This window comes from Heterocephalus glaber, unplaced genomic scaffold (assembly GCF_053883595.1).
Source record: "Heterocephalus glaber isolate CG9 unplaced genomic scaffold, H.glaber_assembly_v1.0 deba00001429, whole genome shotgun sequence".
NCBI lineage: Eukaryota > Metazoa > Chordata > Mammalia > Rodentia > Bathyergidae > Heterocephalus > Heterocephalus glaber.
In genome coordinates, this window is record NW_028258294.1 from 1366012 (window position 1) to 1384754 (window position 18743).

General features: G+C 37.9%; 1 protein-coding gene and 2 long non-coding RNA genes across 40 annotated transcripts in view; 2 read left to right on the forward strand and 1 right to left on the reverse strand.

The window, feature by feature from the left end:
• Dlg2 (discs large MAGUK scaffold protein 2) overlaps positions 1-18743 on the reverse strand; it is a 2046311-nt gene that overhangs the window by 331969 nt on the left and 1695599 nt on the right. For all 38 annotated transcript variants that reach the window (XM_087212053.1, XM_087212052.1, XM_087212046.1 and 35 more), the window contains one exon: positions 93-195. In XM_087212053.1, the coding sequence (XP_087068179.1) occupies positions 93-195 (103 nt within the window). The remainder of the gene's footprint in view (positions 1-92; positions 196-18743) is intronic.
• LOC147827837 (uncharacterized) overlaps positions 1-18743 on the forward strand; it is a 110885-nt gene that overhangs the window by 82656 nt on the left and 9486 nt on the right. The gene's annotated exons all lie outside the window — the stretch shown is intronic.
• Positions 7215-18651, forward strand: LOC110346370 (uncharacterized). The gene is made up of 3 exons (XR_002390360.2): positions 7215-7560; positions 17296-17478; positions 18263-18651. It is a non-coding gene; the product is annotated as an uncharacterized LOC110346370 (long non-coding RNA).

The following is an 18743-nucleotide window of genomic DNA, read 5'->3' on the forward strand; positions in this document are numbered from 1 at the left end:
TAGTGATGGCTATTGGTAATAAAGATGGTCAGTAATGCTGGATACATATTCACACACAGATCAGAACATTGTAAGTTTGGGTTCTGACTGACCTTCAGGTTGATATTGTGCTATAATGGTCACCGTCTGCCCGGCCCCCTTTAATGCAGCTGCTGCCTGTTCATGAGACGCTCCACGGAGGTCAATGCCATTCACCTGAAAGAGAGGAAATCAGAAAAATCTCAGGCACAGAACCTGCATTTTGATAGAGGAAAAGAGCTTCTGAAAACTCGCAGGCTGTCTAAGATTGTGTCACATGTCCTCAAACCCTTTATAATCTACTCATGCGCTTCTTAGCTTAGCAATTTTCATCATACTATATTGATAACTTAAATAGAAGAGACATGAAATTTTATCTTGTAGTGGTTGTGGCATGTGTGACTAAGTTGGAAACATTTTTAACCATCCATGTTTGCCAGCATTTTAATACATGCATTTAATAAGCCCCTGTGCATTTCCGAGATTTCTGGGGTAGATAAGAGTTTTCAAAATTAGAGGGAAAACAGGATAATGAAGAGAGACACATGTAATGTACGTAGACAAGTGCTGACAGATTAATATATTCAGGTGAGGTTCTGGGGAGACTGCACGGAACGGGGCTGGCTCTCTGCTAAATACTGCTCTTTGGTCAAATGCCTAGTCCTATCATACTAGCGTGGTGAGACAGCCCTGAGCCCTGTTCCAAAATAAACCTGACTGTCCCATTTTTTATGCAAAATTCTATAATGAATTCTGACAAAATGAAATAAAGAGTGCTTGGAGTTTATTTTGCCGTTGCAAACTTCCATTATGAGGCCTCTACTGAAAGAGAAACAGACCATCTAAAACACACTCCAGACTGCCAGGATAAAATATCATTTATAAGTCAAATTTAGTAAGAAGCAAAAATAAAATTTTGAGTCAGTTCAGTCTAAGCGTATACAATATAATCAGTAAGTGCTCCATGTGTGTCTCAGAAGGGGGTCAGAAGGGGGCCTAAGAAGCATTTCTGCTTGCAGTAAACACACAGTAGGTCAGATTTTTAACTTACAAAGAACTAGATTTTAACAGATAGTATCATAATTCTGCTTCCTTTTATTTATAGGGCAGGTTTCTATAGCCCATGAAAGAAAACAGAACTGAAAGCTCATCTACATATATAGTAGATCACCTTAATTTGCCTTCTTCGATCCTCCTTGATTGAGACTGAGTGGTAGGTAGGGGTGGGCTTACCACTTTGTTTCTCCTCCAGGCCTGGAACATCAGTAATCTTCTACTCCTTTTTTTTTTTTTTTTCTTTGGTACCGGGGATCAAACTCGGGACCCTGCGCTTGGGAGGCAGGTGGCAGAACCACTGAGCTAAATCCCTGGCTCAGAAATCTTCTATTCTTATCCTGGTCCTCTCATAACAATTTCGTTTAAGGGTCGTTATTTGCTTGTATAGTTTTCCTTGCCTCTTCTCTGGCTTTTAATCCCTGTAAACTCTTCCTTGCAAGCATGGATAACACAGTAACACTGGGAAGTCCACTGAGTCAGCCTCACCTGGCTGACCACCCACCAGCTGACTGTCATTTCACCTTTCTGAATCTCAATTTTCTCCCACCTCAGGCGGAAGCGGTAGTTAGGCTATCTGAGGCTAGAGTCTCTCTGAACTCTAAAATTCCAGATGTACTCCATGGTAGAAGACAGTAATTTCAGACTGCCTAGGCTACTCACTGAATTAAAAGTATGACCCTTGTAGACAGAAGAAACAGGAAAGGCAATTTTATCTATACCTTTGCCAATAGGAAGCTAAAGTGTACACCTTCATGTGTCAAATTATTTTCCTCTTGTCAAGCAATTAGGTTAAATTTTGTTTAAAAGTGTTCATGGTAAATAAATTCTGTTTCAAAAATGTATGAAAAGGTAAAAATTCCTTTTCCATTTCCACTTCTGGTGGTAACCATTTTCGTGTATACTCCTTATAAATTCATCGTAAGTATATGCAAACACATGCTCTCATTTCTGTTGCTCTTTCAATATTATTATTTGATTTTTATTAAGGAGTAGATGCCATATATTCAACTTTTTATTGTCATTTAACAATACATATATGGATATCTTTCATACAAGCTCATATCATCCTATAATTTAAGGGGACCTTAATATTCCATGGTGTGAACGTTCAATATGTTTAATGTGATCTTTATTGATGTGATTAGGATAGTTTCCTGTTTTTGTTTACTAGAAACTTTTATGAATGTTTTCTGAAAGGTAAGTTCCCTGGAAATAGACTTCCTAGGTCAAAAGGTATATACATTATTTCTTTTTAATTTGCCACTATGCATTTGAAAATGACAATTAGTTAAATATATTGAAGCTATTAAAGAAAACAAAAAGGGCATAATTTCATTTACCAGATAACATAAACGAGTTTATATGAAAAGCAAAATTGATATACTCATGTAAATGCATATATAAAAAATTAAAGCAGTAAAAAAGCATAAAAATAAAGGCTCCCTACCCATTAGTTGTCTTCAAAAAAGACCATACTGATGACTTCTTGTACATACTGCTCATTATTTTTGTTATGAATATAAACTGGTTTCTAAAATGTAGAATTAAAATTTTTACATGAATAAGATCATATTATTTACAATGTTTTATACCTTGGTTTTTCTATTATATGTCACTGCTTTCTTAAGCAGTGATCACATTCTTTTCAATAGCAGTGGAGTACTTTAGTATTCAATGTACAATTATTTTTCCAGTACATGGCCAATGTCACTTTGCTTCTTCCGTATTTTGCTGTTAATACCAATGCTGTAGTGAATATCATTATCAGTAAGTTGTTTTAATAAAGAAAATGAGAATAAAATTTTGGTAGTCTTTGCTAAGTTATCTCCAAAAAGGCAGAATTAATTTATACTCCCACAAATAATACATGATTTCTTATACTCTTATCGTAATTGCATATACTTTAACATTTAAACTTTTCCATATTGATAAGTAGACAATTGGATTTTAAAATTTTGCATTTCTTCAATTATGAAGTAAAGCATCTTTTTATATGTTCACTGGTTATTTAAACTTTTTATATAAAATATTCTTTTATTTTGCTTATTTTACTTTGTTCTTTTAAACATTTATCTGCATATTTAAAATATCAATACCCCATCTTAGAAACTTTTCCAAATATTGTTCTTGGTTTGTTTTGTATTATTTTATGTTTTATTTTAGCTTTACCCTTGTACATTCTTTTTGGCCATAGAGCATTTAAAAATATTTTTAGAGCCATACTTAGCATTTTTTCTTGTCTTTTAACTTGTTTCTTCTTTCCTTCTTCAATGTATTTAACAAATTTTCCAGTAGTATGACTATAGTTTAATTTTTATCCATTTAATCTTTAATTTACTGGAATGCATTTTGATGTGAGAATCAAATGAATAGCCACTGTCTCTGGAATTCTATCTATCTATTCATCGATTGATCTCTGTATAATTTATTTATTGAAGACAAAATCTTGCTATGTAATTCAGGTTGGCCTCAAACTTGTAGTGATCCTTCTGTCTCAGCCTCCTGAGTGCTGGGATTACAGACATGAGCTACCACACCTGCCTTGAATCATTTCATTATAGAATAAAATTTTTGTATCTTTCACCCTATACTCTGAATTTTCTCATTTAATGGACTAGGGAAAGTACATTAAAAAATGGGAAGGAAAAAAGATATGGAGTCACAGAGAACTGAGTTTGAATATCAAGATATCAAGTTCATCAGTTATTTCTGGGTAACTTGGGAAAGTCACTTCACTTTTTCGAATCTCAGCATTCTTACCTATAAAATGAGTACATTGCCTACCCATCTACCATAGCTACCATCAGGAATTCAGCAAATAGTATCTTTTTATTTTTTGTACCAGGGACCGAACTAGGGACCTTGTGCTTGCGAGGCAGGTGGTGGTACCACTGAGCTAAATCTCTGGCCAGTATCTATTAATGTTCATATTGTTTTTGAAGAGCAGTGATTACAAGTGATGTTAAAAAATCTAGTGGAAATTAACCAATATAGAATGAGTTATTTCATTTTTTTAAGGAACAAAGAATTTATGCATTAGAAGAGCCTTAGAAATGGGTCTATCTAGCATTTAAAATATGAGAGCTGATCACCATAGGGGAAGGAACTGGTCCAAATCATGTCAGAGTTACCAGCCTAGGTCACCTCTGGCCCAACCAGGGTTATTTCTACTGCAACAGATGTGCCCCAATAAGTGTATTTGCTTCTTTTCCACTGGATCACTAATAACTAAATCTTGTTCAGTTCATGCCTAATCCTACATGGCTATCTGCATTTGTGCAATTTTGTTGCTACTGTTAACCCAGATGATACCTCATTTTGCTTGTTACTGCTGATTTCCCTCTTAGTTTCAGCAAACCTACTCTCTTCCAGGATTCCAAACTTTTCAAAGTCATTTTAATTCTTATTTCTTTCTCTGAGATTTGAGTTATCAGTAAACTTTGCTTAAATAACATTTTCAGAAGTATTCGCAGTTTACATCATTGATATGACATTTTAAAATGCCAAGTATGGCAAGTCTCATATATTTATTTTTTTCTTTTTCTTGTTGCTTTCGTTTGAATTTTCTCTTGTGGATGCATGGATTCTCAAAGTTTTCCGTAAGAAGAATTCTATTCTTGAAACATGAATTCCTGGAGCATAGGTGTCATTAATTATTGGTGAGATTAATAATAATCATTGTAAACATTAATTGATGCTTAGGCATGGATATAGGAGATATTTAAACGTTCAACCCTCAGGAATCTGGGACTAATTTTCTCATTTTATAGATAAGGAAACTGATCTCCAAGTCACTAACTTAAGGTTATACAATGGAAAGAGCCCGAGGATTTAAAACAGTTTCAAATTCCTGAACTCTTAACTATCAATTCCTATTAACCTTCCTTTAATAGCCTGTCTACCTCTGAGAGTCATCACCTACAAGAGTCCAATTCTGAAATTTGTCGTGAGCAGATGACTGGGTTTGGTGAACTGCCTGATTTGTAGCAGTTCAGGACAGCTTGGTTCAGACATTATGGGCCAATTCATAACACTAGATCAGGGAGGGATAAGGGAAAAGGCTTCGAACAGCCTAGAAAATTTCCATCTATTGCTACTCTTGTATGTATATGTTATTAGATCAACAGAAATGCTTAAATTTCATGTTATGACATTCTTTTCACAATCATGTTGGTGTTGAATAGAAATGTGAGTGCTGTTAATTTCAAGTTGATGTAGGTTATTTTTTTAAGGTGCTTACATGAAGATGAATAGTGGCACATGCCCAAGGCCAATCATTTTCTTCTCTTAAGTGAGCATTATGTTTGCTAATTCAGCCACTGGGACCTCTGAAGAAACAACTGTTCTCTGGATATATCTGTCTATTTCTTACCATTATGGAATGGTCAATTTTCAAGTCAAGGAATTTTACCTTCTTTCTTCCTGATGTATAGCTTTAGGCTAGTTTAGCCAGAATATTCTTGTTCCCTACCATGTTGAAACTTTTTTATTTCTCTGATTCAGACATTTCTTTATCTTTCCATGTGCTATTGTATATATGTACCAGATTCTCTTCACTATGCCTCATAAATATGTACAATTAAAACAGTTAATAATGAAAATAATTACAATATATTTTCTCACCTCTTCCCTACCTGTAAAACTTCTAGTCCTTAAAGACTCAGCTTCAACTGATTTGAGGAATGTGTGTACTGTTGAACTCCTTACAAGTAGGAGCTCAGTTTATTAGAACTTGTGTGTCCATGGCATGGTGCCTGGCAAATACTAGGTGCATAATAACCAAAGAGTGAGCAAATAAGAAAATGAATGAGCAATGTACTTTCACTGCATTAGCCCAAGCCAATACTCTAACCACTGTGTAATACTGGCTTCACACTGATGAAGAACTCACTATTTTCTCAGGGAAATTCATTCCATTTGGGGTCAGCTCCAGGGATAAAAAACAGTTCTTTGTGTTAAATCTTCCTGGGAATTTCCACCTTTTTGTTCCAGTTCTGCCCTCTGATGGCTCACACACAACATATTACTGTTTATTCTTTTCTATGATCCTTGTTTCTAATATTTAAAGGTAGTTCTCTCTTTTCCAGGTTAACTAATCCTACCCCACTGGCTTCTCCATCTCTCTATATTTCTTCATACTGAGTGCCCTTTGCTTATGTTTGCATACCTCCAGTGACAGGGAATTCTTGCCTTCCTAATCTGTCCATTCTATTTTCAGATGTCTCTTGGGGGTGTTATTTCTAGCATCTTGATATCATTTAATACCTCATCAGAGACAGCTAAGCACATGTGAGGTCAGGAATAGCAATAAGGATACTCACTGTGTGGCTATTACTCTTTGATGTGTGGCTATTGTAGTACCTGGAGTTAAATACTCTCCCAATAAAACTTTTGGGTTTTCTTTAAAATATCCATTTTAGTTTTCAGTTTATGGAAAGAGTGGTACAAAACTATTGTCAAGCAATTTGTGGTTTAATGGAGGACAATGACAGGTAAACACATAATTTAAGTGTCACAATATATAAGGTCATAATGCCCCGGGACCCAGAGAAGGTGCCCTGACCAGGGTGTGAGGAGGCATGAGAAAGTCTTGTGGAGGACCTGGCATTGAGACAGGGTCTGAATGAATTAGCCAGGTGACTGTGTGTGGCAGTTCCCACAGCAATGGAGACAGGGATAAGCAGAGGAACAGCAAAGAGGGGGCACATATAAGGGTCCGGAGGTGAGAGAGGGCCGAGGATACCTGGAGTAGCAAGTAGCTGATAGGGAAGGAAGGAGTATGGGAAGGAAGCAAGAGAGGAGGCAAAAGAAATAAAGGTGGTGAAGGTGATAATGGTGATAATGGTAGCTCTTATGTACACAGCACTTAATCTGCGCCACACATTCTTCTAAGTATTTTAGGAGTGAAAATTCATTTAACCTCTACAACAGCTCTGTGACATGGGAACACACGAGTCTCCATTTTATAAAAGTGGAAACTAAATAACTTGTTCAAGGTCACGTTGCTAATGCATGGCAAAACCAAGCATTAAACCCAGCCAGTCTGGTTTAGGGGACCACATTCCCAGCCTTGACACAGTGCTGCCTAAGGATCTGGTGGTAGATGGCGTGATAAGCTGTTTCAGTGAATTCTTGGATTAACTTTTACTATGACGAGGAGCCCCTTTTCAGCTTAAAGTTTAGGAAAATTATGTTACCACCCACCACTCCTATGCCCTAGGAGTCCCGATAGGTAGAGAGAATGCAGGAACTGTGTGCGTGTATCCAGCCCTGCTCTGCAACTGGGAGGAGGCTGATCCCTTGGCAGATGCGTCTTGCAAGGCAGCACCAATGCTCGTGGCCGCTGCGGTTTCCTGTCACAGATGACGTCATTTGCCTGCTCTAGAAGGCAGAGCATGGGAAAAACACGAGAAGAACATTGAGTTTAGATTTGGGAAGGCCAGGATTCAAATCTTGGTCCCTGCATTTACTACTTTATGACATTGGGTAAGTTGCTTAATCTCTTTGAATTTTAGATTTCTCATATACACCACAAATCACTAATTTCTATTTTGCTAGGTTGTCAGAATGATTAGAGAAAATGCAAAAAATGGTAGGTACTCAGTAAAGAGTTGCTATTTGTATTATATCCATTATCTAAGAAATCAAAACTTTATTTACTTTTGGTACCGGGGATCAAACTCGGGACGTTGCGGTTGCGAGGCAGGCGGTGGAACCACTGAGTTAAATCCTTGGCTGAAACCAAAACTTTAAAATGGCTTTATCAATAGTAATAAAACCAAAGAATAGATTTGGTAGGACACTCAAGAGTAGTTAAGAACTACAAATTTAACAAATTATTAATTGTGAAAAAATACAAGGAAGGGATACAATGGGAAAGGGCTAGATAATTAGCACTAGATTTCAATTAAAATTAGTGAGGCACAGAACACATGGGACTGTTTCAAGCAGATTATTTCACAGTTGGTGGTCTGGCTGGAATACAGCAAGGGGCAGCAGGGATGGAACTGGGGCAGAATCCAAACTATGAGTATTTCTACTTTATTCAGAAAGACGATGGATAGTAAGATGAACAGATCTATCACAAGTATAGTACCCAAATCTGAAAGGTCCCCATTTTTTCTCAAGAGGGGAAAAAACCAACCTCTTTTCATTTTCCTGAGGTGATGTGATGGAGTGAAGTGGAAATTTGGGTTTCACTGCTAACTGTCGCTAACGCACTAGGGCTTGTCAAATAAAAATGAAGTTTCTGAGCCTTACCATCTCTCGGGGCCCAGAAGTTGTAAATTTAATGATTTACATGGCTTAAAAATAACATCTCAAAAGTGTTTTACAGCTAGTAAAGGGGTTTTGTCACCTCACACTTACTGAACAAGGTGAGACATAAACAAACAAATATAATAAAAACATTCTCAGGCATTTGGTAATCCTTATCACGTATGTGTGAAGAAAGCAGAGGACCTATAAATATCCCATGTGCTTTTGAGTTGTGAGCAGTCTAGGGTGGCTGGAGAGGGGGAAAGAAAATGGGCCACAGCAGAAGTAGCCCTGGAATACCAGGGTAAGGAGCTTAGTCGTAAGAGCAGGAGGGGTTTCACAGAGACACGTAATATTCTTTGACCTATTTTCTTTTGGGGGGGTATTTGAGATCGAACTCGGGACCTTGTGCTTGCAAGGCAGGCACTGGAACCACTGAGCTAAATCCTCGGCCCTGACCTGTGTTTGAAGAATAACCCTGACAACAGCGGAAAACTAGGGTTAAGGAACTAAATAAGAGACCACTGCAATATTACCAATGATACAAGATGAAGGCTTAAAGTAGGAAAACGGGAATGGAATTGAGGTGGGGGATGGGCACAGACTTGAGAGAAGACATACAGAGAGGCTCTGTGTAGATTTTTCTTTCAATACTCTTGGGAACCAACCAGAGTTTAAATAGTATTTATAGTGTTGGACAGATTGGAATTGAGAGACGACAAAAGTGTCAAAAAGTTTTAAGATGATTAGAGATGCAATTATACCATTAATCAAGATGGGAACACAGGATGGGAACTGAGTTTGGATGAAAGGATAATACATTTTATTTCAGACACATTGGGTTTGCTAAGACATACTGATTTTGACATTCCCGGTTTTGCAGGCAGTCAGAAAATGTATCTGGAGTAGTCCATGTTAGTAATTTATCTGAGTTTGTTAGGTTTCTAAGGTCGGAACCCCAGTCAGAAACAGAAGAGAAGAGGCTTGAGGCCCAAATGGGGATACTCTGATTAGCCACTTGGTACATGTTTCATGAAGTTAGATTAGTTAACACAGACATAGCACTTAAACGGCTGCCTCGAGTATAGCAAAGATACATAATTATCAGCTGTTATTAACTCCTCTCTTATCACACAGAAAAATGGATCACCTGCACTTGTTTAAAATTTTTTATATAAAGGATCAGTTGACCAAGAGAAGTGCTAGGGTTGTAGCACTAAGGAAGGAAGCATGGTGCTCTGCCCAGCACCATCCTAGGAATTAGGAGTCCTGAGGAATTAAGTCCCCATTCTGCTGCTAGTTTATTCAACTTTGGGAAGTCTCTATCTCTCTGGGCCTTGACAGTTCCACGCTAAATCTCTGGAGTCTCTTCCAGTGCTTCATAAACAAATGCATTCTATGCTTAGTATGTGCTTTGATGACAACTAGAGAAAAACAAACAGTTCATTTGACATCAAAATTTTTAAACAGCCCCTGGCATGTTTCAGATTGAGTGAACTATAAATTGTATTTGAAGTGGAAATTTCTAATTAAGTTCCCTTCTCCTGGAAGCTGTTGCACTGGGTAGAGAGTGATAACATTCCTGTCAGGAGCTGCCTGGAGGCTCAGAACTAGAATTCTGGAACACAGGCAAAATGAAAAATTGATATTAGATATTTACATATCTGAGCAGTTAAACATTAACATCCCTTTTAAATTTGGCTTGCTGATGCAAAATTGGGCATATGTTTTTTATTTTTTGAAAAAGTTCAAAAATGTGTTGGCTTGCTGGGGTATTTGTAAAGGGCTGATCACTTCAGAGCCTATAATTGAAAATAAAATATAATTTGGCTTCCCCAACCCAGCTCATGATAGGCCAAAAGGCACTAAATAATTTTTAGGATTCATGCATTTTGAACAGCTATCCCTATGAGACTATGTAAGCACAATCGGTCAAAACCTTAATAACTATTTTATAAATAAGAGATCTTATTTACATAAGATTTATAGAATACAAATCTTAACTCTAGATTTGTAATTCCATTTTCTTTCTTGGCATTTTTATTTGGATGTATAAGACTTTTCAAACTCATCAGGATCAAAATCAAACTTAATTTTCTCCTAAACCTATTTCTGGGGAATTTTCTCACTTTCAGCAAATGCTGTAATAGTAGCAACCATCTTCCATTCAAGTCACTCAGCCATAAGCCCCCAACTCGTCTCCCTGCCTCCCGCCTCCCTGTGTAAATCGCCAGCTCGTTTGCTCACTCTAGCTCCAAAATTGATTTCAATTCTATCTACTCTTCTCCAACTCCACCCTGCTCCTCTAGGCAACCCCTCATTTCTCCCAAGGATAGGCAGTAGCTACTTGATTAGTTTTCTTTTTCTCACTCTGGCTGCCCGACTTTTCTGTATCCATTGTCCACTCAGCAACCAGAATGATCTTCTCAAAACGTGTATCAGAGCATGTGTTTTCTCTGCCAGAATCTCTCCAGGGGCTTCTTGTTATACTTTGAATAAAATTGGTGCTCACCCAGATATCTGCCTATCCCTGTGATTCCATCTCATACCACCCTGTGCCTGCTTCCCTCTTCTCGACAACGGCCTTCGCTCTGTCTTATCCCCCTTCAAGCACCTGCCAGCCCTAGGGCCTCCCTTCCAGTGGACCCTTTGAAAGCTCTTCCCTGGCCTTTCTCATTTTGATCCCTTATTTTCACCTCTCAGATTACATGCCAATTCCTTAGCATTTTGCTTGCTGCCCCATTTAGAGTAGCCTCCCAGCCTGTCCTTAACATACTTTTAAAAAATTTCTTACAGAATTTAGGCCCATTTTTAAATTTTCTTTACCTCACCCCCCCAAAAAGCTTTCTGTAAGGACTTTGTCTCTTTTTCCCCTGTACCTTCTGGGCTTAGACTGCTACAGAAATATTCGGTAATATTCCTCAAATTAATGAATGATTATAACTCTTAGGTCACATCACTTTATTTAAATTTTTAAAATTTATTGGTTATTGTACATCTATTGTGAGCCAAGTGCTGATCAGAAACCTTTTCAGAAGGACCCTGTCACCTAGGGGGAGAATAGTTGATTAACTATACTCACTGAAACTCAGTCTTTGAAGGTGGACATCACTGGTCAATCAGTTGTGGACTATCTCCTGGTGATATCACTCCTTGTTTTCCTGTTCTCTCACCAGCTCTTCAGGCTGCATTTGATCTCAGCCTTCAATTTTCTCAGGACTTTCCTAGTTAACAAACTGGCCCTCTGGAGCAATATCACCAATTAGGACTTGGCAGATGGCTCAGGAAACTCCTTTTAAGATAGGTATACTTGGATGGGAATACGTGATGTGAAACAGCATATAACTCATGGCAAGACTCTCTGTCCTCACTCCAGGGCTTTGAAATATTTTGCTTTATGCAAGAATTTCTGTAAATACTAGCGTCTCTGAAGGTTGTGAGCCTACAGGTTTCATATGGAGTTATCCTTGAAGACACCACCCCATACCTTAATGCCCTAGAAAACACTGTTAGTAAGGAATTACCACCTCCACATAACTAAAACTACTCAGGCAAAGGGTCAAACGGTGGGCTGGGAGGCTAAATTCTTCTCTCAAAAATCTCCTTTGTGGGCTTTCATCTCATCCTCCAAAGATTCCTCCTGAGATGAAATGTGCATGTGTTTCCAGGCTGACAGAACCTCCAAAGTCAGCCAGTTTGAAGCAGAAACCTTTTCCTTGATGGATGATGGTAATAACAGCAACTTTCTGAATTTGGTTAATGGGCTCTCCATTCAAAAATCAGTGGAACAACTGCAAGGGCACTGTTCTTTTAAACTTAGTTTTTCTGTGGTTTATGATATTAAAATAGTTCTAAATTAATCTCTTAAAACACTATCACCATGAAATCAATTATGAAGCATCATGCAATAGAATACTATAGAGCTTTATAGCTATTAAAGACAAGAGTATGTGTATCTAATATTCTTGAACTCAAAAATACGTATGATATATTGCTCGGCCAAAGAAAAGCAAGTTATAGATGTGTATATCCCCCCTTTCTAAAAAAAAAAAATATATATATATATATATATATATATGATCATAGAGAATGCCCAAGAGGTCACAAAACCAAATGTTAATAGATGCTTCAAAGACTTCTGGTGTTAGACTTCTGGAAAGATGGGGGAGAAATGCTGAAGAGTGAGAAGGGATTACATTTTATTTTGTAGCTTTCAAGAGTACATGTAAAATTTAAAAACGAATATGTATCACTACACCAACCTAAAAATTACGCAAGAAATAATTTTGACTACTGAATTTAAAGTTTGTTACTTTGATCTTAACAAACAAGAAGATCTACATAAGCAGATTAAAAATTCAGTAATGTTTCTATGAAAAGGAGTCCTAATCAAGTTTTCAAATATTACAATGATCCACTCAAAAATATTTACTGAATGTCTTTTATGTGACAGTTATCGTACTAATTTTGTGAAATATACTGGAGGAGAAAGTTCAGCCCTAGTGACTTAGACTCTGACAACAGCTCTCAGTTGGGTATGAAAATATGTGTTGGGGGAGTGTTTTTTATTAAACAGTCAGAGTTGAGGATCAGCATTAGGTTTTAATTGTGCAAAGTTTAGACATTTAGACAAGTTAAAATTCTGTGAACTGTGGCATAGTCATACACAGTGAAAAGTTGTCTTGTTAAAAATGTAGTAGCAGCTGGAAAAAGAAATGCCGGACCTATGCCATTGTTCACATAAATATTCCAATTTCAAGTGAACTTTGTTAAAATAAGTCCTAGTGGCTAGATTCTTGACCAAATATTAACTGGGAATTGGTTTCAATACTATATGGATTTAAAAGCAATAATATTCATTAATTTGGCTAGATTTTATAAAATCTGAATTACTGAGATTGTAATGTAGGTGAAAGATGTTCTTATTTACCTTTTCTTTCACATTTCACCTTATTCATAAACTCTAAAATCAGTTTTAACAGAAGTAAAACTATCTCTGGTGACATGTTTGTCAAATGGTGCATTCCTAAGGCATCTGAAAAGCTTAAGCAGAAGGTCCCAATGGAATTATCTTGGTCAAAATCCATTAATGCAAAACCCAAACTTTGGCTACTGCGTGCAGGATTCATTGATGTTTGTTTCAGGAGAACTCCTTAGATAATAACATTCTTTGTGTTTAGGCTGATATGTGTCATATAACCGTTTCTCATAATTATGTCTTGGCATTTTTTCTTACTAATTCTTTGCCTAAAAATAAGGTCATCGTCTCTATTTAAGAGCTCCTAGAAAACTGGTTTCTGAGTTCAGGCAAACTATATCAAGAGCTCTTAAATTTTGTGTTCAATTGGTTCATTAATTATGTCAAGAGCAGAGAAAATGCTGAAAATAAAATTGTATTTACCACCATTGCTGATATATATTTATTAATCTACTTTACCTTCAAAATACTTTTGTTTCTTATTTTTCTTTTCTCCTCTTTTTTCCTTTTTGTTTTTGTTTTTGTGGTATTAGGGAACAAACCCAGAACCACTCTATTGCTGAGCTACGTTTCCAGCTGTTTTACATTAAGAAAAAATTTTTTGAGACAGACTCTCACTAATCTACCTGGGTGGGACTTTAACCTGTGACTGTCTTGCACCAGCCTCCCTAAGTGCTTCCTCACCTGGTTTATCTTTCTGATTTGCTGCTTTAGACCTAAGCATTAATCTGGACTATTACAACAGATCTCCCTTCCTATTTATTTTGAAAAATTTCTAATTACAAAAAATTCAAAGAATAGTTTCAAGTATGAGTTTCAATGAAAACTCAAAATTTTCATCAAGGTTCAAGTTCCTAACATTTTAGTGTATTTATCCTCCCTCCTTTTTCTCTCCCTTTCTACCCATCAGAACAGACATGTGTACACACACATGAAACATACATACTTTTTTCTGAATTATTTGAATATGTCACAGTCACCAGGCTACTTTCAATACAATATGTCAGCAAGGTATATCTTCAGTGTAAAAATATTTTCTATATTACAATGCCGTCATTATACCTAATAAAACAAAAAACCCTAAAAATAGTTCTATGTGAGTCAATATATTGTACTTACTCAACTTTCAATTATCCTCTATAAATGTGTTGTTCAGATTTTTTTATTAAATTCAAGCTTTGATCAAGGCTTATGCATTTTATTTGGTTATTTCTTTTTTTAGTCATTATTAATCTAGAATATTATCTTTTTTTTTAAGGGCAGTGACTTCGTGACAGATGCTTATAAATTGTTCCACATTTTGGGTTTATATGATTGATTGTTTCTTCCTGATCAAATATTTTAGCAAAATCTGACTAATATGTACTTTTTACTACATGATCATAGGAGGCTAAAATGTGAGGTTGCCTCCCCATTAGTAACACTGTTTGGTCACTTGGTTCAAGAAAACCTCATATCTTCATTTTAAAGGCAACTTTCCTGTTAGTAAATAATAAATCTGTGAGGCAATTTTTGAAACCATGTCAATATCCCTTTTTCAATAAACATTTACTCTCCAATTTTTAAAGCATCTATTGATTATGCTTACATGAAACAGTTAGCTGAGGTTTGGAAAATGGTGATTTTTAAAAATTAAAACCAGCGAAAATGTATTTCTCAAATACTGAAGTCTTTGAATTCTTTCAGAATCATTTTCTGATAAGCTCCTAGGTGGAAGGACTGCTCTCTTTCATAGTGTCACTGTGCACTCATACTTTTTGACTTATATTATTAATCACTGTTTTTTTCGGTATTGGAGATTAAAAACTTTGCACTGAGCTACATTCCCAATCCTTTTCATTTTTAATTTTGACACAGGGTCTCACTAAGTCACTAAGTTGCCCATCATGTGCTCAGACTTGGGCTCCTCTTACATAAGCCTCTGAGAGGGCTGGGATTGCAGGCATGCCCCACCACACCTGGCTCCCTAGTCATTACTTCTAATTGTTCTGTTTTCCTCTAATCTGTCTCGCTCCTTCCCTCCCTCTCATCATTCTAGTCTCATTAATTGATGATCAACTCATATATTACATTGTTGCATTTTTTCCAAATATTGCAGTTTACATTTTACATGACACAAATGCTCATATCTTTTTATGCTTCTCACTACTTCTTGATTATATGAATATTTCTTATGTTAATATTTAAGGCTTTCTATTACATGCCATTTGTCCCAGCCCTCTCTAGTCTCAAGAGCCCAGACCTCTCTTATGTGGGAAAGCATCAGAGTCAGGCTTATCCAATCTCTCATGTTACAGGTGGGGTGACTTAGACCTAGGGAATGAAATTGCTTGTCAGGGTCCAGGTGATAATGCTAGTGTTTAGTGCCCGCATTTCACATCTCTCCTAAGCAAACTCTGCCTCAACTAGAAGCTTCATGCATATTCCTATGCTGTTTACTCCTTATTTGTCTCTTTCCCCTCCCTGATCTGTATCCTGTTTCCCAGAATTTCCTTAAATCTTGACCACCTCTCACGTGCAGGTCAAGTTCTACCTTCTAGCTCTCCTGTGACCCTAATGGTCTATGTGGCTCACTTGGGCCATCAGCCTCACAACCCAGCAGCATTACATGGGTTTTTGTTCTTCCCCTAGTCCTTTATTATATGTTTTCAAAGGTAAAAAGTCATGCAGACTCATTTTAAGTAATTAAAACAATAAAAAAGAGAAATTGTGAAAATCTTCTTTCTACCCTAACCTTCAGGTAACCACTGGTAATACACATACAGCTTCCATACACATGTATACATATCCTCAGCTTTATTCCAAATGTCTGGTACATGCCTGAAGCATATAAGTGAGTGTATATATACAGGTGCAAAAACACGTATCTATCTCCATACATATTGTTTAAAACAACAGATCATGTAGCACAATAGCGTTCTGTGATTTGCTTTCTTTTCCCATTTAAATTATCTTGTTAGCCAGGCATGTGATCCCAGCTACTCAGGAGGGTGAGGGAGGAGGTTTGTAAATTCAAAGTCAGCCTGAGCAATTTAGCAATATCCCATCTCAAAATAAAAAAGGGCTGAGGTTATAGCTCAGTGTTAGAATGCTTGCCTGGCACACACAAGACACTGGGTTCAATCTTCAGTACTGAAACAAACAAGTCTTTATGAATAAACATCACCCACTAGGCCAGTAGTGGCGAACTCATGGCAGGCGTGCCACAGCAGGTTGTTTTTTGAAAGCTCTAAAAGGTTTACTATCACTGCCCTAGATTGTGAGCCTTATGAGGCTTACAGCCACTGTCTTTATCCTCTTGTATTTCCAGGGTGTAGCAGAAATTGCCTTCCTTATAAATTGTTTTTGAGGGTGATTATAACCACATGTACTCAATGAACCTCTGTCTCTATTCTAAAATAATTTAAGGTTCAGAGGCTTGTTCCTCAAAAAATACATCATTAACCAGGTCACAGTGACTTGGTGCACAATTCTACTTTGTAACAATGAAAAGATGACAAACTAGAAAAAAAAGTGAGATGAGGAGGTCTAGTGAACAAGATATGCAGAAAAAGAAACTAGCTTTCCCTAAAGGGTATAGCTTTCCACACTGAACATGCCACCTGGAACGTGCCATCTTTTGGGACGTGTTAGGTGGACCACAAAATATACACCTTTAACTCTAAGAGTCAGTGATTTTATAAAGTTTCTGGACATTGGGAGAACCAGAAGCAATAGAATCACTTAAAAACTGTTTGGAAAAGGCGAACTGTAAAATCAGAAGAGTGAGAAAGAATTGCCACTGTCTGGAATTACTCCTTTACTGCTCCTCCATTCTCTCAAGTGAACGCCAGGACTTCATAAAGCAGCTAAAGCTGTGCCCAGTATTTTACCGTCAGTCCCAGGGGGATATTGTAAGCATCAGAAAATTTTCCATTTACACAGGCAGGGAGGTATTTTCAGTCATTTAAGTCTTTTCTAATTACTAAACAATTCCCTCTTTCCAGCCCTCCCAATTTAGCACACAGAACGCTGCTCCCTACAGAAAACAACTCCCCAGCAAAGTGTGAGTTTCCATAGTTAGTTGCTGGAGCTCTGGATGTGAAGAGAGCTGTAAAGCCACAAAGCTTTAATTAGAGAACAATATCAAGAAATCAGGTCCACTGCCATGGCTCAGTTCCTGACACAAAGTAAGTGCTCAGTAAATAACAGAAACAAGGGGCGGGGGAGGGGGGAAAGGGAATCAGGAAAATGGGGGAAAGAAAGAGAGAGAGTTTGATAAAGAGAGGTGACATCTAGCCTATGGCTTTCTCCAAACTATGACACGAAGTTTAAATATGGAAGGTCATTTAACAATGATGCTAGCAATCAAATACTAAGCAAGAGGGTATCGGGCCAAGCTTGTTATTGCTAATTCCCCTGAGAATTTTCCTAACGTCAGCTTTTAAAATGAGGAATTTGAGGCATAGAGGCTACATGCTTCCAAAGTAATGGAGCTACAGTGTCCTTTCTCACACTGTTCTTCCCTTTTCTCTGACGGTATCTGCTTCCTGCCTCAGGTCTGCAGGTGACGATACTCTGGTCACTGACAATCACCAATGCTATTATGCGCTGCTGAGCTGACCCCTACCCCCTTGCACACTGCCTTCCCCCAGATGCCTGTGAACAGCAGACCCAAGCTCTCACCAGTGCTTATCTCACTATGAGTCACTTTGCCTTTCCACCCCTATAAACAGGCCCCTCCAGACCTGTTGCATTCCGGTCTCCAGGGGCTGCTTCCTTCAGGCCCAAGTGGCAAGTGCGTGTGGGGGGCAGAGCCCCTCAGCAGCTTTGCCATTTGGGGCACTACAGAGAGCACAACAATCCCCCAGAACATCTTAAAGTTAAACCCTTTTAATATTCCTGTGACCTAGTCCAGGTGGCTCCTTACCCTGCTCCCTCCTTGAACTGAACTTCATTCTACCTCTGTGACAGACTGGCTGCAGGAGCTGACAGGCTGCAGGCTTTGCCACATCTCCTGAGACCGACAAGCATGAAGTCGATAGGAAGCTCTGGAGGCTGCCTGAAACAGGGGACCTGGCTTTCTCAAGCTCCATCCACTGCCCTGACAGTTACCAATATCAAATAAAATATACGTGACCAGCCCTTTCTGTTATTGGCACTGGGAGTTCTACAGAAACCAGGCACGAAGTTCTGGATTCTTTAAAATCTCTATCCTCTATCTTTGCCTTTTTCAATTTAGCATTACATGCAACTTCCTTCTGTATTGTTTTCTATTTTGCAAGCACACACCACCTGGAAGCGTTGCCAGGTACACTGCCGCGCACAGTGGGGGAGGGTCCCTTCATACGCAAACACTGTTTTCTTCTCTCCCCTGTCCCCCACCCCCACCTCACACCATAGTCTCACCTCTTAGTCCTCTTCTGATCTGTCGCTCTGCATGTGCCTACATTCC